The sequence below is a fragment of the Molothrus aeneus genome, chromosome 3 (genome assembly GCF_037042795.1).
Source record: "Molothrus aeneus isolate 106 chromosome 3, BPBGC_Maene_1.0, whole genome shotgun sequence".
NCBI classification, from domain to species: domain Eukaryota; kingdom Metazoa; phylum Chordata; class Aves; order Passeriformes; family Icteridae; genus Molothrus; species Molothrus aeneus.
In genome coordinates, this window is record NC_089648.1 from 98,817,944 (window position 1) to 98,845,776 (window position 27,833).

At 37.7% G+C, this 27,833-nt stretch overlaps 1 protein-coding gene and 1 long non-coding RNA gene across 8 annotated transcripts in view; one reads left to right on the plus strand and one right to left on the minus strand.

The window, feature by feature from the left end:
- The window catches only part of KHDRBS2 (KH RNA binding domain containing, signal transduction associated 2), a 336,355-nt gene that overhangs the window by 90,954 nt on the left and 217,568 nt on the right, over window positions 1–27,833 (plus strand). For all 7 annotated transcript variants that reach the window (XR_010783412.1, XR_010783411.1, XR_010783413.1 and 4 more), the window contains exon 3: window positions 15,462–15,578. Coding sequence is in view for 1 of the 7 variants with exons in the window: in XM_066547470.1 (XP_066403567.1) it covers window positions 15,462–15,578 (117 nt within the window). In the remaining 6 variants the exon portion in view is untranslated. The remainder of the gene's footprint in view (window positions 1–15,461; window positions 15,579–27,833) is intronic.
- Window positions 4,315–5,538, minus strand: LOC136554120 (uncharacterized). The gene is made up of 2 exons (XR_010783284.1): window positions 5,305–5,538; window positions 4,315–5,038 (listed from the first exon to the last, which is right to left on the minus strand). It is a non-coding gene; the product is annotated as an uncharacterized lncRNA (long non-coding RNA).

Below are 27,833 nucleotides of genomic sequence, written 5' to 3' on the forward strand. Positions count from 1 at the left end.
GTAATACTTGCTTCACTATCTCTGACTATTTCAAACTCTTGCAAAATATTGCAAATGACATTATAATCCATTTCCTGCATGACTTATGCTGTCATTTAGCTCTTCCAGCAGTGACCAAAAACCAAAATGGAAACTGTGACTAAAACCAAAATGGAGTGGAGTCAAAGTATGCAGAGATGCATCTCCAGAATATGACCCCAACTTGCCAAGGCTATCCTGAGCTCAGGGTAATTTCTTCTGGTGAATCTTCTGGTCAATCCTTAAAACTCAAATCAGGAGGATTCCTGTGCAGAAAGCTTTCTTGTGCTGGTTCTGAGAATGCTGCTTGCAAGGGTCTCTTGTTTTCCCCTGAGCTGTTATTTTTCCTGATACAATTTCCACGGACTTAGAATCAGTAAATCATTTTGTTTGTAAAGGTGGAGTGTGTTTTAATGTTTTTACATTTATTTACATGGTAGTTCAGCTGTAATTTTATCACCAAGTGTCATAAGATGAATGTCACAGGCATCTTTTATAAAAAATCCTTTCTTTAGGATTTTTCCTCCTGAGAAGCTGAGAGGCTTCAGGAGCAAAATGTAAACAATGGTTATCTGCTGCTGTGGAATGCAGCAGGTGGATCTGTGATTGGTCTCATGCAGTTGTTTGTAATTAATGGCCAATCACAGTCAGCTGGCTTGGACAGAGAGTCTGAGCCACAAGCCTTTGCTATCATTCCTTTTTCTATTCTTAGCTAGCCTTCTGATGAAATCCTTTCTTCTATTCTTTTAGTATAGTTTTATATAGTATTATATAATATATATAATAAAATAATAAATCAAACCTTCTGAAACATGGAGTCAAATCCTCATCTCTTCCCTCATCCTAAGACCCCTGTGAACACAATCACAGATGTAGTTTTTTATAGCCAGTCCAGCCTTCAGAACCTTGATTTAGCTTAGCATCATCAGTAAAGTCTGTTTTCTCACTGTTCCTTGCTTTCCCTGGCTTCAATCCCCTACTGGATCTCTGAAAGGCTCATCTAATTCCTTCCTTCCAGTGTGAAGACTGATGATTTCCTACAAATTTTCACGAGTTTAATGTGAAATGTTTAAACACATTTTCTGTTTCCATCAGAGGTCCTTCCTTCTAACACCACGTCATCCTGGTCTTTTGGAAATCAGATATCTGGTTATCAGTTGACTTTCTAGCCTAGTCCAGGTTAGTTTGTTGTTTAGAGAACACTCCTAGATGCCTAAGAAATTATTTCCCTTTAAAATAGCCACCTCTCAGCCCTTTACCTATCTAATGTATTTATTTTATTGTTCACTAAGTGCATTGTTTATTTTGATTTGTAGTAATTTAATCAGAAGTTCTTAGAAGATTTTTATTGCACTGTCTTCCTCCCAGCCACCTGTCATGGTTTCCTCTATTATGAACCCAGATGGAGCAAAGGTATTTTATTTTTGTGTTCTAACCTCATCTTTCTTGAATCCTCCTTTTATAGCTTGAACATCTGTTAGCCCTACCAGCTCTCTGTCTGGCTTCCAAATCTCTGAATACTGTTTTGTTTTCTTTTTTTATACTTTTTCAAGTTGTTCCTCAAAGTTTTCTTTTACTCATTTTGTGTAAACTTTACTTTGTTTTTTTTAGGCTGATAGTTTATGATCATTTTTGTTTTCCTTATTTGAATACAGTGTTGGATTTTAAAAAGATCTTCTTCTTGAATTTAATAATTGAGTTAATTATAATTCCATACCCTGCATATGTCATCTCTTTGATATTTAGGCATACTCACAGCTAGATCCCTTGTACTCCAAAGGAGGTCTTTTCGTTTTTGTACAGCCTCTTCCTATCCTGGACATGGCCTCAGTTCCAGGTGTCTGCCAGTTCTTCCTCCTGACACTGCTGTGGCTGTGGCTTTGCCTCAGAGCATCCCCTTCTCTCTGAGTCTGCCCATGCCACAGTGAGGGTGTGGCAAAGGCTGCAGCCGTGCAGGTCGCAGCTTTCGGCTCTCAAATGACCTGAGAATTTTGTCTCTGGAAGTTCTGTCCTGTGTCCCTTGTCTGTTTCTCTTTTTAATGCAAGGACTGCAAATTGCTGTCACTAGTGTGTCTCTGGAATCTGCACAGACATATGGGATGCACTTCTCAGAGCCACCAGCTCAGCTCTTTGTCCACGTCATGCTTATAAATACTCTATAGAGTATTTATATAGAACTCCATATTCTCTCCATTTCTGAGAGAATATGGAGTTCTAGGTTCACCAGGCTTGACTGCTGTGACACTGGAATTCATCAGCTGAAAGCCCATTTAGGATTTGGGCATCCATGTTTATTAACAAGCATGGAGTTAGTTTCTTTTGTATTTGCTAAACATTAATGAGACATCTGCTTGCATTATTTTAAGTGGGTGATGTCCAGGTCTTAGAATAACCAAACATGTAATGCCTATACTCTGCATCTCCAAGCATTTGAAAAAACTTAGTTTGGAAATTACACTTCTACAATAGACTCAGAAATAGCCATTTTCTATTGTAATTACAAAAAATGCAGAATGCCACATGGCATAAGAGAAGACATGGCAAGGGTGAAAGTTGTCATCTGAGAAAAATCCCTATGAATTTAAATGTTTTACATGAAATTTGATGTTATGCACTGATTTTAAAACAAATAATCTTCTTAAAAAGCAGCTTGTCATATTAATCTAGTGATGTAAGTAGATATACCACTTTGTGATTTTGGAGGATTGTGCTGTCAGTGTGAGGATGCATTTGCTTGGTTGTCAGCATCATTCTTTAGTGTTTAAGTGGAGAAGATTACATGAGTGAGTAGTTGTCCATTGATTTCATTGTTGCTGCAGGTTGAAGTGCACTGGTTTGTTCTTATTTTGATGCAATATTATTTACAGGTATATTCAGTTTTAATGGGAGTAGAATTGTTTTGTAAATGAATTTGCAGTGGGAAAACATTGCCCGTAAATTATACATGGAACAAATCTTTAGATTTTACCTTTAAGAATATATCAATTTGCTTCCTCTACTTTGCTATAATCTAAATGTTTGAGACATATATGGTCTTTATCAAATAAAAAGCTTCAAAGCACTTTTGAGATTTACACAGAATATAATGTTCCACGTAAAGTTGCAATTACATTTCCCCTCAGTGTCTATTGGAAGTTAATTTTCCTTATTGTTTCACATGGTTTTGTCACACATTTGCTGTCATTGTTTAGTTCATTTCAGTAGCTATTGCATTTGCAGACACAAAGGGAGTGTAAATGTTGGGGGTTGCAAATCAAAACATTTCCTCATTTGTAACATTTGAACGCAGTGATTTCCTGGAGAAATATGAAAAAGTACTGGAAGATGAAGGTTCCCAAGAGGACTAGAATTTGTTCTTTTGTTCATTGCAAGACCTAGACATTGAGCTCCAGACCTGGAATTTATGACTTTTTGTAAATGTAAATGTGTGTGAGATCCCAAAGTTCACACAGTTACTGAATGAATGAGGCAGTTGAACTGGAGGTGAATGGCAGCTCCAGGCAGAGAAGGGTGTGGAAATGGGACTGATGTGCTTGAAATTCAATACATAGACACGAGTCTCACAACTTGGTCAGGTGCCACTGTGAAAGTGAGTTTCAAATCCTGAATCATCTTCCTAGATACCAAATCTGTTATTTAGGTATGGCTGTGTCACTTTAACTCTTCCAGCAGAGCACTCCCAGCTCCCTTGATAACTGGAGCTTGGGACATAATGTCTTGACAAGGTGAATTGAAAATATTCACTGCCTTCATATTGGTGGCTCTCTTTAATATATATTTTACAAACATGTTCATCCTTCTTGAAGGTTGTAGATGTGCTAAAACAAGTTAATTATGATGGAATTTTATTTCATAATTAAGTTAAACTCAGATGGTTATGAAATACACCTGAGGCATTTCTAAATCTTGTGTTAGAGAATTCAATATTACTTCTATAATATTCTTTTAAGTGTGAATCAGATCTGAGCCTGGGGTGCGAGAATTAAAAAAAAAAGGTGTAAGTGAAAAAAACAGCAGATCATTTAATATTTTATCAGGCAGGGGCATCCAAACCACAGTTTTGTTCACCCAGGAGTTTTTGTGTGGCAATGGCAAGACTGTTGGGTATTACAGCCTGCATTATTCAAAGGCACTCAGGCCTTCCAGCTCATGCTTGCCATCTCATTTGTCACGTACTGTATGTCTTGGTCTTTGTCATGGTTTGACACTGGCACAATGCCAGTGCCCCCATGAAGATACCTTCTCCCTGGTTTCTGCTGTGAGATGTGACCAGGAATAAGCAAAGCAGGCTCCTACTTAGGGAAAAAGAACCAGAACTTTATTAACTACTCTACAACTACAGATAAAAAGGAACACACACACAGGGAAAATGAAAACTTCACAAGTGCATTCCCTCCTCCCCCCACCAAATTTCCAACACAATACATTTGGTTCCTCAAATCACCAACTCTCGGTCCAGCACCACCTTTTAGACAATCAATCCTCAGTTCATCAAGAGGAGAGGAGTCCTTCTTGTACCATGGGCTTCCCCTGGAAACACAGCTGAAGCCTCGTGTGTTTCTGTGTCACTCGTGGCACCGCCCGGAGTACATCTGCCGTCGTGACTTCTTCCTTTCCATGTCCAGTGCTCTCACCACTGAACATGGACCAGAACTGCTTCTAGGGTTGTCTTTTTTAAGGATGCTCTGTCCCGATCCAAAAAAGGCACAGTCTCTCCTTTGGGACACCTGTCCCCACAATCTCTCCTTTGGGACACCTGTCCCCCCCATATTTTCACCCCCTGGGGCCGAGGGGCATCAACACTGAACCCTCTTGGTTCTGAGGCCATTGCCTCCCCCTAGAATGCAGTCTCTGTATCACAAGGAACATGGTTCTGTCCATGGCTATACAAAAAGAGTCCAGCAAAAGCCACTCCATCATCTCTTCCCACTAGGATTCTTCTCTATTCTTCTACTATCTCTCACTCGCCCAGACTTCTCTCACACTGGCCCATTTCCTTCCTCATCTTCCACTCTATCTTCTAGAAAAGGTCAATGTTCTGTAAAGTTCTCATTCTCCAAAAAGGGGTTAAAAGCTCCTACAAGCGGCCGGCTGAACCCCCCCCTCTTCTCCGTCCCAGCCCTGCTGCCGGCGCAGGCCCATGTTTATCCAGTCTCAAGGTTACAGTCCCAGGCAGCGGCTCTCTCTCTCTCTCTCTCTCTCTCTGTGTCTCTCAGGGGGGGCTGCCCGATGGCTCCCGGTGTCTCTCTCTCTCTTCCACCCTTCCACCCCGGGGCTCAGGCCTACCTCTCTCGGCCTCATGGCTTTCCCCTCCCCCTGCCCAGCCAGCAGCTGGGCCGGGGGAGAGACCCGAACTCTTTCCCGCCGGAAACCCAAGAGGACCCTCCCAGGGGAGAGCTCTGCTTTTAACTCCGTGTTCTCAGAGGCGTGTCCATGTCTCAATGGTCAGGTTAAATGCCAATATTAAAGTCTGAATATCCATTGGCCAAAAACACAGCATCTCAAAAAACACATTTCCTGTCAAACCACCACAGTCTTTCAAGGTGTTGTCCTGCAAATTCTTTTTTCTGTGCTACATTAATGAAGTTTGAAGCACGGTTATGTTGCTTGCAAAGGAATACCATCAGCAGAGTATTACAAATGAGTCTCAGGTTTTTGGATTCTTTTGATGCTCAAATACTCTAAAACTCTGTGATTTCTATTTCTTTTAAAGAGAATGAATAGATATTCTGAATTGCAAATAGAGAGTGCTGTCAGCTTTCAACTTGGCAAATTATGAACATTTACAAATCATAGAATCATGGGATCAGAGAATGGTTTAGGTTGGAAAGGACCTTAAAGTTCCAACCCGCCTGCTGGGCAGGGACACATTTCACTTGATCAGATTGCTCACTCATCCAACCTGCCCTCAAACACAGCCAGGGATGATGCATCCACAGCTTCTCTGGGCAACCTGTTCCATTGCCTTACCACCCTCACAGTGAAGAATTCTTCCTTATATCTGATCTTAATCTACCCTTTTTCAGTTTGAAGCCATTCCACCTTGTCCTGTCACTCTGTGCCCGTGTAAACAGTCCCTCTCCATCTTTCTTGTGGGGTCCCTTCAGGAGCTGGAATGCTGCTCTGAGGTCTCCCCAGGGCCCTCTCTTCTCTAGTCTGACCAACCCCAGCTCTCTCATCCTCTCTTCACAGGAGAGGTGCTCCAGTCCCCTGATCTTCTTCATGGCCTCCTCTGGACCCTCTCCAACAACCAAAAATAATGGGGGGAAGAAGTCTTGTTGTATCCTTATTTAGCACAGCGATTGATTCTTTACAGTTAGCAAATCTGTTGCATTGCTATCAAACTACAGAGGAATTACTCTCTATATATTTTAAATTTGGGGGTGCAATCAGCAGAGTTAAATGAAATGTAAAATCAGGTATCAGCTCCATTTGATTTCTACTATTGCAATTAGCCCTGTGTGCTGTGGAGGAGGAGGCTCTGCAGGTCCCCTGGTCTGCATGTTAAAATGCAAGCTGGGGCAGTTCCAGTTTGGAGAATGGACATGCTCTTTGTGGGCCCAGTATATTACCTATATAAACCAATGGAAAGCTCTCTGCCCAATAATGGAGGTAATGCTGGCTGTTTTCTTTCCATAAGCTCATCACTGTGAGAAAAAAAAAAATTAGGAAAGAGTTTATTCAGTTAGTGTGCAATGTGCTCTTTGGACAGATTGCTACAGGAGGTGTCTTTTGAGAATCAGCTGATGAACAATGGCAATTTATTTAATGGTATTTATCCTGCCTTGTCCCAGTTTGTATTCTGTCCTGTCACATCTGACTGAATGGACAAATCGAGCACAATGTCTGTTCTCTTAAATTTGTATAATTTTCACCTGAATTTATAGTTGAGATCAGACAGATGTCTTACCTGAGCTCTTTGGGAACAGAATTCAACAGCAGTTTGAGTCCTTGAATTAAGTGTATTAACTGTTTCCTCCTGTCAATGTTATTTTGGAATGCTTTGCTCCTCTTCAAATATTTCTTTGCATTACCATCTCAGATCAGCCAAGACCTCATTAAAAATCTTGAAGGATACTTGGTTTTCTTCTCTAATGATAGTAGAAGATAATGAGATGGAAGGAAGAAAAAAAAATCTTCTTGAATTTGCCCTTAGTAACAAAGAACAAAAACAAAAACAAAAAAACAGTGTAGAAAATGCAGCAGGGGAAGGTGAAGGAACCAGAGTTTCATAAAATATTTTGGAGTGATTTCACAGACTTGTTTAATTTTCACAGAGCTATGTGGTTTGCATATGTCAGTTGCTTTAAAGTAATGCTTTGCTTTGATTATGGATGTGACTTGACAATAAAATTGTTTGCACAGTGCTCAGTATATGTAAATTGATACTTAAATGCTGTTGTAAGTATAATTACTTTAATAGCAAAAGGCAAAATCAAGTTGACTAACAGAGTTTTTAATTATATTAACATAAACCATTTGTGATTTAATACAATGGTGTCTACAAAATTAGATACTATATGCATGTATGTTAAATCAGTCCATTAACACAGTGGGTCCAAATTAACTGTTGTTATATTTCCTTGACTGATCAGAAATTTGTGTTTTATGCTACATTTGAGTAGTCCACTAACACACATGGGAAAGATACATTATTTTTATGGTTGAGTATTCAACCATAACTTATCCTGTTTCTTGTTGACTCAGAGCTTATCTTGGGAAACATATCATCTGGCAAAGAGAAATCTTTCACATAATAGGAAATCATATTCAGTTCAGTAAGAGTAAGATGATGTGCATGAAAGTCCCACTGTACTACTACTTCTTTAGATATTCTTTAACATTACAAACTCTTCAAGTTAGAAAAAAGTTGTTAGGTTGCTGCCAGTTAGCAAAGAGCAGATGGTGTTTATTACTGTGACCGGTAAATTGTGTATCTGTGGGAGTAATAAGCCCAATTAGCCAAATGTTGATTGTGCTTTTAAGTGTTGTAGTCTTGGTACCTATTTCTATACCTGTGAGTATGTTCATTATCAACTTCTTTGTGCACTTTGGAAAAAGCTCAGTGGTGCACTTCTGCAGCCTAAATTGTTGGCATTTGTATAAATACCATTTTAGGTAATGTCTTCCAAATGAGCCGGTCTTAGACACATAGTTCCAGGAATTCCTTATTACTTACTTTGTATTTGATTTTCCCCTAAGTGGTAAAATTTGACTACTTCAAGCTTGGCTAGAATGAATGTTAAAAGCCAGGTGACTTTGTGTCCTAAAGAATCCTCTTGCCCTTCATTCAATAAAATACAAATCCAGTACAAGGGAAAGACATGTTTAGCTCAGCATACTCTGCAGTTTTTAAAAACACTGCTCTGCTTGCATAGTTTCCCAGCAGGGAGCAGTGAGCCATCAAAGAATTTCCTTACCTTTTAGAGGTGTGGGTTGGGATCAGTCAGGACCTCTGGCTGGTGGCCAGTTTGCTGAAATCTTTCACCTCTCCCCAGCATAGGCTCAAGAAGCCTGAGAAGCATTCCTGTTGGCCCTCAGCTTTCACCACTGCCCCAGCTGGGCTGGACAAACAGGGACACCCTTAGGAAGAGCAGTGTAATAATCCAGGTTGCAGGAGAAAGACAAAAGCCAAAGTGTGATATAGAGTCGTAGAATTGTTTGAGTTGGAGGGGACCTTAAAGATCACCTGGTTCCAGTCACCCTGGCTGTGGGCAGGGGCATCTTCCACCAGACCAGGTTGCTGAGAACCCCTTCCAGCCTTGCCTTGAACATTAGGATCCTCTTTCTCATGTCTGAGTTGCAAAAAGCAGACTCTGGTGTTGTCTTTCTGCCAGCAGAAGCTGGTGCTGCTGCACTTTGAGTATGAATACTCTCTTTGACATCTGAGCCTGATGATTTTAATAGCAGTGGTTTCAGCAGTCACTTCCTCACAATCCAAATAAGCAATAGTTGCTACATACATTCAGTAAGGTCTGGTTTGGGTTTTTCAGACATACTTGACAGCTCTGTAGGGTCAAGATCATGTCTTCCTGCATGGCTATGCACTGTCTGGTACAATGAATCCCTCTGGATACTTCTGCAACTAAATAATAAAACCTTTGCAATTAGCAACTTGTTAATTAAGGATTTAATATAGATGCACAACTTTAATTTGTTCCTTGGCTTTTCCTCAATTACCTCACCTTAGGTTTAAAAGCAGAAGCACATAAAATAAAATGCTTGGGTATTTTACAGATTAGCAGATTTTAATAAATGACACCACTAATTCATGTATTAGAGAAAGAGCCATTCAAATTTTCCTGACTTAAGAAAGTTTAACTGAATAAGGGTATATCAGACAACAATTTTTTTTCTTTTTATCACAAAATTTATTTTCATTTTAAGGCTTATTTAAATTGCTTTATATGAATACCACAACTTGTTACCAGAATTCTGAGAGAAGATTGCTAAAAGTGAAAAGTGAGGAGATATTTTTCCTATGTCAGTGTAGACTTCTATGTAGAAGATTTTTGTCTGGAGTTGCTGACCATCTGTTTCATGGAGTTATGCCAAAAATCTATTTTCACTGTAGATTTAGATGCTTGCAATGAGCTAGTAAATAGCCAGACAAGTATTGCAGCATCTTCTTCTAGCACACCATAAATATGAGTTTCCAGCACTTCTCAAGATAAAAAAAGGTGTAATAAAACCCCATTTATTTCTTAGGTAAATCTAGTCACAGTAACTTTAATAATTCTAACTTTGTTAATCAGATTTATTTTATTCTTGAAGCAATTCCACTGATTTAAACCTGAAATTAATTTGGCCTGGAGTTTTCAAGAAGCTGTATTTTGCCTTTGAACATTTAGTTTTTCTGTGCATGGCCCGGCACTGGGTTATTGTTCAAAGCATAACAGAGAGATGAGACCCAGTGAGCTCTGTAGGAAAGGGCAGTTTCTCCATTTCTCCTTTGGTTCTGGGACTGCTGCAGAAACATTTCTCTGGTACAAGGCTATAAGAAAGCAGTAGCACATTTTCTTTGGAGTATATCTCCAGGGTACATTCATTTTCTGCTTCTGGTGTTTGCTGTCTCCTGACATGCCCTGTAAAGTAGAGCCCTGCAAGGTTCAGTCCTACCAAACAGGTGTCTCGGAAGCTCTTCTACAGGAGACGGCAAGCATCACATGACATAGCTGTAGTAAAAAAATGATGTTGCATGCTTATCTGGAGCACTAAATTCATTTTGTTAAAGCCAAGAAGTACTAGGTATTGAACAGGGTAAGCAGCTACATATAGAGGCAGACAAACTGGACTCTGCAGAATCTGCTGGGGAATGGAATGGAATGGAATGGAATGGAATGGAATGGAATAGAATAGAATAGAATAGAATAGAATAGAATAGAATAGAATAGAATAGAATAGAATAGAATAGAATATTATTATCGTCACTTTTAATGAAGGGTTGGGACCACAGTCAGGGTAAAACTGATTTATTGCTCCTCAGATAAACATCAGTCTCAGAGGCCGTGAGGTTTAAGAGAGCAAGCAGTCAGCCATAGCTCGAAATGGTAACAAGTTCTTCATTACAAGACAATATATAGTTTCCAATGGACACTTGCTACAAAATTTATTTTGCTGTTCTAACCTATCATCACCTTTACTTACTTCTACTGCACTGTGTGGATACTTTTATCCACTGGGCTACTCTCACACATACACACATATGCTTCTATTAGAACATCTGAACTCTTAGCTTACTCTATACAATTACACACCTACATTATAAACCCTTCACCATCTTATCAATACAGTTTCTCACTTACTTAAGGCATATTCTTACTTACAACTATAGAAACGTTAAGTTTATAATTTTTCTCCCTAATGTCTATGTACTTTAATTTTGCATCAACCCAAGCTTCTTCCAAGGCTGCAAATCAAACCCTTCTCTGTCTCTGGAAGTTTCTATCTCTCCATTTGCCACAGTAGAATAGTTCCAGTAGGATAAGAACTACAATGCTCAGTCCAAATGCCTGACCAATTCAGGGCTGACCAAAAGTTGAAGCATTATTACAGGCATTGTAATACAATGCTTACAAAATGTTGAGAAAAATAAAATTTGCGTTCATAGTAGCCCAGTACTTCCTTAACATGAAGTCCCTTGTGCATAACAAAACATGAGATACTTTTAAAATTAATGCTGTTCTAAATTTAATGAGCTGTCAGAAGTCCTAGAAAAGGACCTTAATTATAGGCAGGTCTCAAACAGTAAGGTTTCATTCAGGTGTGGCTGTCTTGGTCTTCTCCACTTTTCCTGAGAACAGGATGGAATTTAGAAAGATTCTTCCTGACCCTTACCCCCATCCTGCTCTCCATGAATAAGGACAGGATTTCATGAGGATAAATAGCTCCGAAAATGGAATACACTTTGTCTCTCCACAAAGGAACTGATAGCAATGGTGAACAAAGACCTGAGAAATAATAAACCTGTTTCATGTTGTCAAGCCAGGGCTATTTTTGGTTTGCTGCTTCTAGAAGAAATTAATTTCTTCTCCCAGTTCAGGGCTTTGTTCTGCATTATCTTACAGCTGGAAACATTTGTCTTATCCCATTCGTTATTTATCTAGCTTTTGTTACTGCTCTGAACACTGATCTGTGTATAAAATAGAGACACTCACTGACACAAACTTGTTTTTTGAATGGTAAGCATATTCCTTGATTCTGGTTGTAAAACCTTATTAAATTAGATTTTACAAAGTAAGAAGTGTTATAGTTCTAGTAGAAATGTATTCAGGCTGCATCAATTAGGGAAACAAATTTTCTTCTAAATGTAAACATGCATTTTCTACCAGTCATTGTACTTAGCTTGAGGCTTGAATGCTGATGCTATAAACTATCCCTTAGATTTGTTATACCTGTGGTATGTTGTCCTGAGGTAGTTGGAACAAAAACTTTTGATGAAAACTGGGGAGCCAGAGCTTTGGTTTGGGCACTTTACTGTCTGATTGCTTGTGTGAAGTGTGAAAGTAATCAGGATGCAGATAAATCTTCTGAAACTGCGTGTATATATTGGTTGGGGAAGATTTTGGAGATACTGGCTGTAGACAAAGGAAAGATCTATTGAGCTGTATTCTCTGTCAGGTTTTATTTTGCAGAGGAGGTTTATTCCACAGTTGTTGATACACAAAACATCATGCATTTGATTATAAGTAAAGCATCCCCTGCTTTCACCTGATCATTTTCCCCTGAAGACATGCATCATCTCCCCCAGACAAATGATAAAAAAATCTAAGAAAATAATATAAAATATCTCTGCCATAAACCAGGAAGGGTTTCTGCAAGCTAGAAAGCCTAGCTTGTTCATCATGTTCATAAACATGATTGAAAAGTTCAGCTACCTATAGGAACATCTAGAAACACAACAAAATTTTTGAAATGGAAGTTTGTTTGCTCCCCAGCAGTGAAAGCTTTCTTTTAATACTCTCTCTTCTGTATGTCAGCATTTCTTAGTTATCCTCTCCTAATATGATCAGATATTATCCTAGAGACTTAGAGCTGCTATTATTTGGAGAAAATTTTACGCATGGCAGAATTGGATTGGATCTGAGATTGCAGAATAAGATTTGCAGTTACAGCTGCTGTACCAGGAATGTGTGTTTCTGGGCAAGGCTCACCATTATATACAGTCCAACTGCCTGAGTTTCCACATTTTCCTTCACTGTCTCTGTGCTCAGGTTGTGTGTGTGTGCATGTGGCTGTAACTGGAACCTAAAATTTCCAGTATTAAAATTGGTTCTGCCCAGCATATCTTCATTAAAAAAAAAAAAAAAAAAAGAGAAATTAAGTTGTGTTTCAGATTTCCTACATTTTGGGCTGTTCACTGAAACATCCTCTTTCCTATGTGCTTCTTTTACCTATATGTGAACATAAAGTATATAATTTTTTCACAAGTTACTGAGTCAAAGTTACTCTACCAGTATTTTCAGACCTTGGGCAGTTTTGGGATTATAGATTGTGCTGAGGATATCCAGTGGCTTCAGACATGCTTGGAAGACTGAGTATAACAGTAGGATGTCAGATACAGTGCCGAGGCTTTTCTGCAATTTTAGACAAAACCAAACTTAAAGCAAATCAGTTTTTTAGTTGTAAATAACTGCTTCCTTCCTCATCCATGTTTTGTAGATAGTGGATGAAATGTGAGTGTCTGTCTGCTTCATAATCAATAGAATTAAAATCCCCAGCCACTTATTTCCTGTGAAGTGATTAAAATCCACTTAGCACATAACATGGTCTATGCTGGCCATACTGCTCCTTTGCAGCAATATGTCAAGGTAATGATTATACAGTTTATGAAGTGCTTAAATATAAATGGTCAACATAAATCTTCACAGAGTGTAATTTAATAGTTTCATTCCATTCAGAGAACAAATGTAGTCAAGCTTTGGTTGGTCTTCTCATAGTTTCCTCCAAAGTTACATAATGTTACAGTTCTTTCACCTTTGAAGGGGTAACTTTTCTTAATACTAAGAAACACTGAAAGGATGCAGCAGGACATGGTTTTTGTCTAAATGATGATCTGTAAGTGTCACAAAAGATTTGGTGGTGTAACTTGTGGCACCCTCCCTTCTGCAGGTAAGAGGGTCCCTGCAGAGAAGCAAAAGCTCTGCTGTTTGCTCAGCCATCCCTAATAAACCTTACACATGGGTATATAAATGGGTGATTTTTCAAATCTTATTTCTATCAATAGATTGTGTCTTACTATCTAGTATTAAAGTTCAGTTCTTGCCATTTCTTCCTCATCGTTTCATTTATTTTCATACAAAATTGAATAATCAATTGGAAGCCAACAACTTCCAAGCTAGGTTTTCCCTGGAAGAGGCTGAGCAACAGTTGGAAGACATAGGATTGTTGATACATTGACTGGGACATTGACTGGAAATCGAGCCCTATTTTGAAGAGCTGATACCTTTTATTAAATCAACAGGTAGACTTGGAAAAAAGTAAAGATATACCAGCTTGAAAAATCTGGTTTTGGAGCTTCAAATCATGCTAAATTTTCCTGAAAATCTTACCACTTACTACTTCCCCCATGGGCACACTATCTTTTGGTTTATGTGGCAGTAGATTTTACTGTACATACTTATTTTTCCTGTGATTACATACTGTTTTCTTAGATAGCTTAACCAGTATGAAAGCTTAACCAATTTGAAAGAAGTTAAAAATTATTTTTAATTAAGACACTGGGCTAATAGCGAGCTTGGGATTTGGAGCATCTGGCGTGATTCAGCGTTTGGGTGTTTCTAACATAGCTGATGCATTTGTGTTGTTACATTCTTGCTGGTTAAAGTGAAAACAAGAATATTGCCACATTTTTTCATTTTTAAAATAGAAGGTAGTGCAAAACAACGTATATTATAACATCTTTATAGACTTTTGTGTGTATTTTTGACAGAGACATTTTTGTGATTGATATTTCTTAACGTCATGTTCTTTTTCTTTGACACAAAACCAAGGAAGTGCTGATACAATGACATCCCTCTTCCTTTGGTGGAGCTTATTCTTTGTTGACAGCCAGACCAGAATACTGTCTCTTCAGACTTGAACCTAATTCCAAAACATCTTAAGCAAGCGCTGATGATGTCCAGTCAGCTTCTGAATACCACATATCATAGCATTTTTAAAAGATGTTGGAAATAATAAAAAAAAATAAATAAATGAAGAGACTATTGATTACAGAATAAACATATTACTTAATAGACTCCTGTCTTTTTGCTGCTTTGTGTGGACATGATATTAACACCTCATTTATTTATTGTTCTGTCTTCTGATTTTCCTGTAGACATCTCTCCTCTTCAGAAAAAACTGCTGTATGTGAAGTGTGCAGTGTTTAGGAATATTACCAGTGTGGCAGACAAAGCTGTGTTCATTTTAGAAAATGCCCTTGAATATCTACCACCATCTGTTGATTGTCATTTGATCTGGTGCTGGCAAAACAGGGGTTTGAAGCCAGTACACAAAATAGCACTTACTTTCAAGTTGATGTGTGAAGGACTGTGCATCAAGTCCTAAAAATCTATCTAAAGCTCTAACTTTGCAGGATATATTACTTGCAAGTAAAGCTGGCTAACTTGGGAGAGAACCTAGGCATTCTCTGAGTTTCACCAGTACCATCTCATGATCAAATACCTTGTTTAGCAATTCACTAAACCTAGCAGCCACTGGCCTGTCAGTCCTAGAGAGGAGCCTCCCAGGGTTCAAATAAACCATGAATGCTTTTACAGTCTTTCACACTAGATGAATGAATATCTTGGTTCTCCAGTCTTGTATCTCTGTCAATTAGGCTCAAAGCTAGGTAGGAGTATTTCTTTTAAAGGAAAGTAAAATTTTCTTGTTTAGTCATCATGTTTATTAAGCTTTGGAAAAGTACCCGTGGGTCTAAAAGAGTTCTCTTACTTTCATTCTAGTTCAATTTTGTTGGGAAATTGCTTGGACCAAGAGGAAACTCTTTAAAGAGGTTACAAGAAGAAACAGGTGCAAAAATGTCCATCCTGGGAAAAGGATCCATGAGGGATAAAGCTAAGGTACTGTGTCTGTATTCTGGTTGCAATTAGTTGAAACATATGTTGTTTTAGGTGTTACACTTAGATTGCCTGTCTGTTTATTAATGACTCAATTAAAAGGCCTATAATAGACTCTTGACTCCAAGGCTAGTTTTTTTTTTTTTTCAAGTTACATAATTTGCTTAAATATAATTTTTTTCTTGCTATGCCAACCTTGCTTAGACCTTCACAGTTGCTATAGTATCACTATTATTTAAGTAATTCACCTAAAAGAGAAACCAGTTTAAAGTTCATTTGTTCTGAGTTTCTCCTGTGAAAGTGCAGCTTGTATTTATTACTGCTTTAATATTGGTGTACATAAATGAGTTTTCTCTTTTGTTTTCTGTTTCTTTAGAGATGGGGTTTTTTTAATGTTGAATATTTATTCAGGGCGTAGTTCTAGGAGAAGATAACAAAGTGGACATTTTGTTTAAGTGTGTATAAAAATGGACTATAGATAGAGAAGAAAAAAGTTTGGAATTACAGCCTGGTCAATGCCCCTAGGTAATTACTTGCAGGTAAGTCTTACTCCTCCTCAACCAGTTCCCCACCCAGTTTATAAACTGAACATGATGCTCTGTGGTATGGAATATCCCTTTGGCCAGTTTGGGTCAGCTATCCTGGCTTTGCTCCCTCCTGGCTTCCTGTGCAGCTCCTCACTGGCACAGCATGAGACACTCAAAAGTCCTTGGATTGGGGTAAGCACTGCATAACAACAACCCAAACATTAGTGTTGTTATCAATATTATTGTCATACTAAATCCCAAACACAGCAGGGTACCATTTACTAGGAAGAAAACAAATCCTATCCCAGCTAAAACCAGGACATTAAGGAAGCTTTCATGTATATTTGACCCAAAGAACAAGTACTGATTGAATTGTGATGTCTTTTAGAATCTATGGAACAGCAGTATTATGGTCAACACAGAAATAATGACTCCTAATGTCGCTATATTTTAACTGTATATAGCCTCTAGTGATGTTGTGCATTATTCTTCTTTCCTTTCTGTCACCTCTGTCATTAATCTCAGTAGCTAAAATTATGAAAGTAATAATATGCTGAAAGGAAAGACCAATCAGGATTTTTTGGTTGGCATTATTTGGTCTTGGTAATGTGTATCAGCAATCACATAGATATTATGAGGTCTGCAATTGCAATATTAAAAAAAATAAACCTGCAAACTAGACAAATTAGGCACACAGATTATATTTAATTTTTCAGAGTTTTCTTTATGACATTTTAGTCAGACATTTAGTGACACTTCAGTTATTATTATAAGATAATACATGTTGAATACACTACTGATTTTATTTCCAAGTATTGACAGATAAAATATTTTAATTACTCATGTCTAACTTCTGGAATCATAAGTATTTCCTTGGATGAAAGAATGTATGTCCTGCTAAACAGCAGTCATTTGCATCAGTACTACATCTGATGCCCAGTTGCTCCACTCTCAGCCACCCCCTCAGATTATTATTGCTGAGAGCATCAATCACCCAGACAGAGGAGTGTAAACAAGTTTAAACACATAATAGACAGATGAAGACTTCTGATTTTGAGATTGGTCACTCTTCTGATCATATAATTTCATTTTCAGCTGATCATAGTAAACAGTGCCAGCACGGCAGGTACTACATTGACTCATGAATAAGTCAGCAGAATTTGAGTATGTCTTCAAGAGGTTTTTAGTCCTTAAGAATAATCTGAAATTGAGTATGAGTTTCATGGAGACTCATTCATATGAGACTGGTGTAAAAAAATGAAGTTCTAGGGTAAACTGGCATTAAATATAGCAGTCATGAAAGTAATTTCTGTAGAGAAAGGCTCATAAGCAATTTATCTTAAACCAATTTAGACATTACTGACTCAGAAGAAAACAAAATCCCTGTGCAATTACAGCGAGAGGTAGGAATTTTCTAATCCATGTACTTCAGTGTTACCAGTTCCTGGCAAAAGAGTGTGAGAATAATCATGGGATGGGTAATAGTTACAATTAGCATTTCAGAGAGGCTATTCTAGTTTGAGATACTGATAAAATGTAAAGAAAATATGTTTGACTGTGAGCATAAATAATGGTGTGAATTGCTACATTGCTAAGGAAAATACAACTTGCTCTGGTTAAAACAGTTTTCTTGTCAAAAAACAAGTGCACTAGTATCATTTATGCAGTACTTTTTTACTGATTTAAATACAAATTACCAAAGTCTGGAGGCTTTTTATGGGTTTTTTGAACCATAAAAGAAATCAGTTTATGTATATTGGCTGATAGATCTTTGTTTTGCAGGAGTATTCAAGAAAAATCAATGTAATTTCTCTCTAGAAGCTAGAATTTCCTTAAAGCTGTCTATATTGTGCCATGAGCCATAGCAGTTTGTAGACAGACTGCAGGCATGTGTGCTTTTCCACTCCAGTCTGCTGCAGCTGCATGCTGAGTTGCATCAGAGAAGCAGAAACAGAATTTCTGCTGAAAAGTGCTGAGTACATTTATGCCCTAGATACCTAGATACTTAAATCTTCAAAAAGAACTGATCTGCTGATTTGAGGGTTTTTTAGTGCCAAAATGACAACAGGGAAGTTTTTGGCTCAACAATGAGCTGCTCTGGCTATAGTCAGTAATTTTGGTCCTACAGAGGGGGAGTTTCTGTGTCTGAGAAGCGGATTATATCAACAGAGGTATGTCTGTTCCTCAGAATTTCCTTATCTTCTTTAAAGAAACTTGTGGGTAAATTTTAGAGGCTAAAGATTTTAGGCTGTTTCCTTTCAGAGCAACAGGGAACATTTGTTAAGAGTGACTTGAGATTTCTGAGTGTCTGCTGTGCCTACAGTGTGGGAACAGGATAGATTAATTTGAACAGGCGATGCAGCTTACCTAAAATGTCTATTATGAACAGCTCCAATTGTGCACAAAGCACCACAGAGCTAATGTGTGTCACATAAAGTTTTGTTAGATGTTACTGAAGAGATGCCCAAGTACAACTGCATCAGTAGTTTGTTTCTATTTTTAAAAACATTTTTATTTTAAAAGTGACCTAAAGGAATCTGTTTGGAAGAGCAGAAAACCTAAGAACAATAGAATGTTTTAATTTTGATTTAGTAATATATTAAGTGTTAGACAAAGAAAGATTTTGGTTACTTTTCATTTTGTTGAAAAAAATGAAAAATAGTTTTTAAGCCTGCATATCTTTTCCTAAAAACTCATTGTTCATCACCTGCAAGACAGTTGGAAGACTGATCAGTTATTTAAACTAAAGGGGGTCACATTGTCTTTGCTCCAAACATATTTTTGAACCACATTTTACTTACGTAGAGTAGAATTTGGAAATTTGTGTCCTCATAACAAGGTTATTTATTAGATTTAAAAAAGCTAAAACATTGGCTTTTACTGTAGCACATGAGCTGTCAGACACACATGAAGGAAAATGTAAGTCACAGTGTTTGCATGAAATCTTCTGCAGACTAATGTATGTGGATGCTGACAGAGAGAGAAACAGGTAACTTTCCCTGGCATCATCCTGGGGAAAGTTGGGAGAATGCTTAGAGAAAGAATTAAAACAATTCAAATTCTAATCTCTGCACCTGGTGTTTGTGAACATGTGGAATGTTTGTACGTGATGTGTATGGAAAGTTATTTTAAAAAGGTGTAATTCCAAATTAACCAGTGGTGTGAGGGGTGTTGTTTAAGAACCAATCAGCTTCTGGGTAAAAGATCCTGTCTATAAAATATGTGTAGTTCCTAAGAAAGCTCGCTTTATGCCTTCTGAGCATGGAGTCAATGCTGCCTTCCTTTAGTCATTCATAACTCAACGGCAACAGATATAATTGCCATTCCAATTTAAAACTTTTTTACCCAGAGAAATCCTGTCAACACCATTTCCTATTCTTCAGACTATCTGTTTATTACCCATTTCTCTCATACCTTAAACTTGCACTTAGTTATGTCATTTGTCCTGGCTATTGAAAGGATTCTGTTTTTCAAGATTCATGTTGTCTTCCTATAAAACATGAAAACTTAGAGAACAAAGTTTCACTGCAGCTTTGAAAAACCTCATAAACTACTTTTCTGTGATTCAGTGTTTTATCAGCTACTGAGCACTTTTAACTGCTGCCTTCTTCAAGTTGTGGTTTTTGTTAAAACTAGTTCTTAAGGAAAGAAGAGAAAATTGCAGTCGAACTGTGTGCCTTTCTTTAATCTGTGGGTTAAGTGCTTTCCAAATAAGGTCCACTGTCACTGGACAACAGCTTTCCCTGTTAAACAGAATTTGTTTCATTACCTTTTCTTTATAAAAAAACTCTAGCATTAAGAGTTTGTTTGCAACTAAAAAGATCTGAAATGAGCACACAGGGAAACTACTGAGATGCAATTATTAGCATGTTTGCTTTGGAGTGGTTTTTAACAGCTGGGTTATGTGATGGCCTTAAAAAAGATTTTGAAAATATGCCATAGTTGCAGTGTCCACTGGTGTCTTCCCTGCAAATTCTAAGTCCTGTGAGGTAAGTCCTGCAACCTTTAAATAGCTGTTTCAATATCTTACAGGATTAAGTCCATATGTTATGTGAGTACTGCCCAATAGGTTTTTGGTTTGAAACACAATGTGTTTTTTCATTAGGTCATGACTACCATGGGCATGTATTAGTGTTCTAATAGAGGAAAGTTAGTTCTTTAATAGGATTCTCTTGATTTCATTGTTTTTTCAAAAAAGTTATAAATTAATGCTCAGATAGCCCAAAAGGGAAGAAAAATGTAGCAGGTTTTGTCTATAGGATGTTGTGGTCCAAGAATTGCATTATATTCTTCCCCAATGCTATTACTTCACTGAAATGTGAGATCAAAGGTGTTGTCTTTAGTGTCAGAATTTTAAAAGCTTTTGAGTGTCACTGCCTGTCAAAATGTTTAAGGTCATGCAGTATAGGTACATATGCAATATTTTTTCCAAGTAAGAGTGTCAGCATTCTCAACAAGAATAGGAGGTTACAAAAGACTTTAGAAAGTTAAAAAAAAAACCAAAAAACAAAACACAAACAAAACAAAACCAACCAAAAATCACTTAGTGGTCGGTTGCACCACATTTTACACTGGTGCCACTCCACCTGTGCCTCTGAGGTTTTTGCTCTGGCTTATGGCAATGGTAGTTTAGCTCAGTGTGTTTCCACTGTTTCCAGTTTCCAGCAGTTTCAGCTCTTAGAGTTGGAGGTAGAAATTTGGGAAATCCTGTAAAAACTCAATTTAGCTTTTTAAAATACAACCTTTAGATTTACTTCCAGCCTGCTGGGAATTTTGATTTGGACTTTATGCAAAATCTCTGAAATGTTAATTTCTTAGGCAAGTATTTCTGTTCCCTTGAAGTACTTCTTTTATCATATTCAGCTGGAAAATCTCTAGGGGAAACAGAGAGCAATGAGTGGCATTTAATTTAGAATACTAGCTCACAGCTAGAAGCATCAATAGCAGTTTTAAGTCATTAATTGCTGCTCACCCATTTTGTATTTTTCTGTTAGGTTTTCCTTTTTTGTGTTTAAAAGTTGTAAAGACTTTGTATTTTTATGTCTACAAACACAGCACCTTGCAGTTTACAGACATTTCCCCCCACAAACAGGTTTATGACCAAGAGCAGGACTGGGCCCTCAGCTTGCCTTCAAGATGTGAGCCAAAGTTACAAGAGCACACTGCTTCTGCTGCAGTACAGTTTTTTGTCTTCATTAAAACCTTCAGCTTCCTGCTATGAGCTGTTGTGGGGCTATAAGGACCATAACAAACAACCAGCAACAAAGAAAAATGCAAGGGAGAGGAAACAAACAAAAAGCAGACCACCCCATCTTTTGAAACTGAAATCTTCAAGGACCAAAATGGCAACAGGATGTTAACTCTAAATCCTACTGTAATCTTCATTCTCTCAGTGTTTCCTTTAAGTGAGCATGTCAAAAGGTGCCAAAGCTTTCACAATCTAAAGCTAGGTTTTTTCTTGAAAAAAAACATTCTAAATAAAATACTTTCTCCTTATACAGAGAAAACATAAATATATTGGCAGGCAGAGATTAAAAGAAGAGATGATCTTTATCACTGTTTCTTCCAGTGTTACTTGTATTCTACAACTTCCAGCAGCTCAACCATCTCAGTTTCTTGGAAAATACCTCTGTGTAACACCCCTCGTGAGTTGTAAAATCATTTTTTCCCCTGACAGGGGAGGCAATGTATGGTAGATACAGATCACAGTCAATATTTCTTAGAATAGCTTTTATTCTGTAAACTTTTACTGATTCTATTAAGTATTGCAGTTGTTTAGGTTTTTGCTAAAGGTGAATATTATTCTCAGAAGCTATTCACCTTATTGAGTCTCCTACCTGAACTGCAGTCTCCCAATTACCTGGTTAGAGCAACATTTGGGAAGACAACTCCAACCATATAGTCAGAAAATAGAGGGCTTTACTGGCAGGTAGGTATTCAGAAAGTCTGTCAGAGGATCCTTTATTTCATCAGCAGCATGTGTGACCCCATAGTCTTCATCTGCATAGAGCAGTCATCTTGGACACAGGCTGAGTTCCAGACTCACACTGACACAAAGGTGCTCGATCACCAGCACCAGCAGTTTCCAGGGCTTGCCAGTCCTTGCAAGGACCATCTTTCATGCACCATCTTCTCAGCACATACTTTTCATTCCTTTGACTTTCTTCTTTATTTTTCTTGAAACTATTCTTCCATCTGAACTTACAATTGCCTATAGAATCAATTTGTGAGAAGTCAGTGGATGAGGCATTAATGAAAAATGCTTTTTCCATTACTTCTCTTAGATGTCTTATGTCCACGCATCATCTGCCCCCTCTTATGTTTCACAGATTTGTGCAAATCAGCTTGTTTCCAGAAAATTGCTCCTTCTCTTTTTTTCAGAAAACTCCATGTTACCCAGAGTGCAACACCTAGAAAAAACCAAGTTTTCTTTTCTGCTTCTCAGCTGCATTCTTTTAACTAAATTTGTATATTTTGATATCACAGTACACTGAGTGCTTTCAGTAATTTATCCTCCCTCTAGCACAAAGAGAATACGTTTATTCAGTGAGAGTCTTTCTAGATAGAGAGTCATAAACCTGTTATTTTCTTGTCATATCCCTGCATGTTTTGGTTTTTATGCCTCTTGCCTGTCTTCCAGGAATGTGGTGCTACAAATGATTTTGGGAAAGACAGTAGGACTGTTGTCTTTCCCAAGATCGTTTGTAGCACCACATCCCTGGCAGACAGGAGCATCTTCTGTTTAATAGTTTGTGCAGGTTCCATTAGTTACCTGTTTGTCTGGCTTGCTGGCTGATGTGGAATCAAGCTCAAAAATATGAAGCCATTGAGCCAAAAGAGTTAACTGGCCCCACTGGGATCAGTTCTTCCCTTCCTGATATTCAAATGATCCTATCTACGTACTTAATCCAGGAGAGGCCTTGTGATAGATCATTCCATATATATCAGAAAGCTCATCTGTGTTAACAGGCTTCTCCCAGTCACTTTGGGGTTGGAACCTGGCTAGAAAGAGCAGTTTCCTCTCTTCCTTCAATTTATGCAGTTTCAAATGATCTGCAGCAGAGTAGTCCCTGGCTTTTTCAGTTTGTGCTATAAAATTTTGGAAATCCATTTGTTTCCATTTCACTCAAGTTTGTTTCTTGGCAGTATGGATTTTTTCCTCACAAAGGTGGTTTGTTATATTTATATCAGAGATTTACAATGTTTTCTCTGACATCTCTCTCTGAATTTTAGAATGGGTTCAAGTACATAGTCCATATTGCTGCAGAGAAAATAGCCTTTGAACCTTTGAATTCCTTTTGGGTTAAGAACAGCTCTGCTTTTTTTTACTGGGTGGGTAACCACTCTGACCTTGCTTAGAGGAGTTAGGCTTAAGGTAAGCTTTTTGAAAGCTTTGTTATCTGTATGCACATGTGGAGAGAGAAAGAAAGATGTGTGTGATATATTGCTCCAATTCATGGTTGAGCTTTAAGTCTCTCTATGTTAACTAGTTCCTTGGTTTTTTTTTGCACAGTGACTAGGGATGTCCATCTCTTGACCATTTAAACTACCATGCCACTCTTTTATCCCCAAAAGATGCACAGTCACTTCCAAAGTCTCAAGATTGATTTGTAACTCATTTCCTAAATGTTTCCACACATTGGCAGGACTTGCATTTTAAATGGAGTTGACATCATTTACATTTTAGGAGAAGTATAGCTCAAATAGCTCAAGTAAAATTACTTTGCAATTATCACCAAATTAGTCAACAATGTTCCTTTCACTTTGATCTAAGACCTGCTGCCTTCTCAAGTCATAGTTGAATAAGCCTCCAGATCATTCCATGTCCTAAATGGGGATTTTTATTTTTCTGCTGAGTTTCATGCGGCATGTAAAGACAAAGCATAAGTACCAAATCATTCTTAGGTTTGGAAAAAGATATTATATTAGAAAAAGATAGCAGTATCAGAACCCACCACATTACTGCTTCCTGCCCATACATGAGGCAGTGTAGCTCCTCATCTCTGTGACAGTGACTTCCTCTTTGTTTGAGTCTCTCAAGTTCTAGAAAAATATTTTCTCTAGAGATATGGCTTGTGGTTTGTGCTGCGTGTAAGCTCTGACCTGCGCTTCAGAATCTAGGTCTGAAAACTGGGCACCAGGGCGCTCTGTTGACTCCTCCAGTCAGATTCCAGTTCTCCTCTGCATTTTCTGCCTGGGCACTGTAGTAGTATGTGAACAGGACCTTTTTTGTCTCATTAGAGAGGTCATTTATATTTCTCAGTAAGCAGCCTGTTCCTGCCCTCATGGCAGCCAGAAATTTTTTAGTTGCACTTCTGTAAAAAAACTACTTGTGAGTTTGTGTCAGCAGACTTTTACAGCATTCTAATGAGTTCTGTAGCTAGAACTCAATTTGCTACAGCTTATTTTTGTGTAATTAGATACTCACATGTACACCATGTTGGTTTCTGAAAAGAGGCATGAGATGTTGCACAAAGTAGATGTTATTCCTCAGTATTGGAGTTTCTTTTCAGTGGTACAAGGTCTGGGCTATCATCAGAGTCAGGAATAAGCCATTAGGAACTGCTGGGTCATGGGAGCATCACATTTATTTCCTGACCACTTCTTATCCAGCGTCTCCCTGAGGCAATGGTAACAAAAAAGACCTTGGTGAAGATTGATCTGGTGGCGTTTTGCTCAGTAAATATTCCCTGGGAGAGAAAAATCCTAAATTGAACAAATGACAAAAAAAACTTCATGTCCTTTTTGTCTCTCAGAGACAAATTTTGGAGTATAAACTTCAGACTGTAAATATTGGAAACAGTGTGCCTTGTTGATTCTGTAACTTATTTCTCTGTGATTTCTTGAAAAAGGGTATAAATGCCAAACAATTTGTGCAAGTTTGAGTGCTTATTAAAAGAAACCAAGCTGGTCTCTGATCTCTTTGATATTCTTGTTTTAATGAATTTGTTTGGTATTAAATAAAAAACCCCTTACATTTCTTCATAAACATGGAATATTGGAAGATGAGGTTTTAATTTAAATTTAAAAATTTAAATTGGCATAAAAATTGGAATTATCATATATTCCTACGTTAGACCTGTATTAATTACAGATGAAAAATTAAAGTGCATAGATAGGTTACATGCCAAGACAGGTTAAAACAACCAGGAAAATGGGACGCTCATTTGAGTACTTTAAATGTTTGTAATTTAAATAAAATTTGAAAATCGTTGGACTGTTCTTCGATGCTTAAGGAAGTCCATAAGGCATTCTCTAACACTTTCAGAGTCCCACAAGTGCATTTCTTGTACTGCTGAAGCCGGTGGCAGTTTTGCCAATGACCAGTGCAAGGAATAAATCACTCTTAGTATTTAGCTGAGTGAGCAAATGAAATTCACATGCAATCTCCATATAGTTCTCTGTTAATTTTTAGACTAGAGCTCCAGTCTGAAGAGTGAGGTGTTAGAGTGGTTGTAGGGATTCAATGAGATACAGCAATGCAAGTATTCCCTGCTAGCACAATTCTTGGAGTGATACAATGCTTCCATGTAATTAGTGATGACATCTTCAAAACAGAATAGCCAAGAGGGCAATTGAGCTCTGTGTTAAAAATTTCATACTCTGAAGCTGATAGTTAAGAAAATTGCATTGTCCTCACATAAGAATCACATCAGACTTCAAGCAGATGCTGTTTTATTACTGATGTAACACAGTGGTGATATTAAAAGTCTTTATCACCTCCCTTGAATGTAATGTTAAAACAGACTTACATATTCTGAAATTCTGACAGGACATTTGTAAGACTTACACTGCTGGGTTTAAAAAGATGGGACACATTCTTTTCTTTCTGCAAAATCAGGCTGCTTCCAAAGGGCAAAACATTGAGGTAGTGCTTCAGCTTTATGCTTTTTAAGTTGAAGGTAATGGAAGACCATGAAACTTTAAAGGAGGCAAGGCAGAGAAGTGGCAAGAGAGCAATGGGGGAAGGGTAAAGATAGCCCTTAGCAGAGAAAAATTTAACCTGTTCTGGTTTGTCAACTTGTAAATGTTTAGTATTTTTTTACCCAAAAGCAGTTTAAATTTTTTGTTTGTGGAATATTGTAAGGTTTGCTAAATATCCCAGCAAAGTAAACAAAGCTATGTACACATGTATTATGCATTAGAAACAAGCTGCCAAGTGACTCAGCTGCCATCTCCCCTCTGTCTGCAGTAGTGCCAATTTCACACCCAAAAGTCTGAGTTTCACATCCAGACCTGTGCCAAACTCTTCTTGGTTTCAGCTCACTTGTATTTCATTGGTCAGAGAACAAGTTGGTGCTTGTTGACAGTGTCCCATGTCTGCCACTCTCTGCGGGAGCGCCCCTGTACCTCACATCTTCCAGGAGGTTTGGTTGTGTGGCCGTGCACCCAAATGGGCCACCCCTGCTCCTGCACATGGCATTTGCAATCCTGAATGGCATTGTCAGGGTGAGTCCTGGCACTAATGTCCCTGCCTGTGGAACAGGCAATAAGTTTTCTTTAAAAAAAAAATGAACACAGGAAGCAATAAAGCAGCATATTCATGTGTGAGAGATGGGAAGGTAAAAAAAGAGAGATAAGGAAATTAAAGTAAATTAACTCAATTGCTTACAGCAATTTGAGGGACTGAATATGTTTTCACACTGATGTTTTTTCCAATCTATACTTTTTTCAGAACAATGACTTATATTCCAAAGTATTTTATTTATCTACATGCAGCTTCATAAAGACAAGGTTTGATCTTGCTGAGTTTAGTTTTATGTTTATTATTCTTCCTGTTTTACATATAGATAAATGCAGAAAGAACTGCTTTGAAATATTTGTAGCAATTACATTAAATCCCAGTTTTCCATGCATAATGTTATCTGTACTCTTGAGGATCATGATAAATACTTTTAATATACTTTAATGAGTACTCTTACAAGGAATTTTGCATTGCCACAATAGAGGCAGCATTGCAGTAAATTAAATTACAGTGTACACAATTAAATAGAATAATGAAAAAAAAAATCAATCTTGGAGCAGCAACTCTTTGGAGTCCCCTGAAATTCAATTCCACAAGAAACGTAATAGAAGAATATGGTGAGTGGAATTTAGATAGCTAAGTTAGATATTATTTACTTTGTAATATCTCCATCAGGGATTAATGTTCTCTTATTCAGTTGCATTGATTGCATCTCTGGATCATTTTTCAGATTGATTACTGTTGTAGTGTAGCATTCCTTTTTCATTTATCTCCCCAACATCAATATAACTTCAGAGATATAACTTCATCACAGTACTGTTGTTATGTAATCCACAATCATTTGCGGCTTCTCAATAATAGCTTTAAGGAAATCTGTACAGATTTAATTTGAGTTTATAGCCATTTATTACAAGAAAAACCACCCCATCTTTCTTTCATCTTCTTTGAAAATTCTCTGACAGAGAGGTATTCTCTGACAAGCTTCTTTCCAAGTGTGCTTGGCTGTGAGGTATGTTTCTGCTTTATCAAATATAGCTAAAGTAAAGCATATGTGCAGCTCTGACAGTTATGTTTTGAATATGCAGCAGAATCAGAAAGTATGATATTAACATTGCAAGTGATACAATTTGCTTGTTCCTAATTTTTGTAGTTTCTGGTTTTTTGATTGCAGGTGAACATGAATTCAGTCCAGTTTGGAGCTGGCACTTGGAGTCTGCAGGACTATAAAGATTTCCTTTAGTTCCCACCATTGTGTGGCTATGGCTT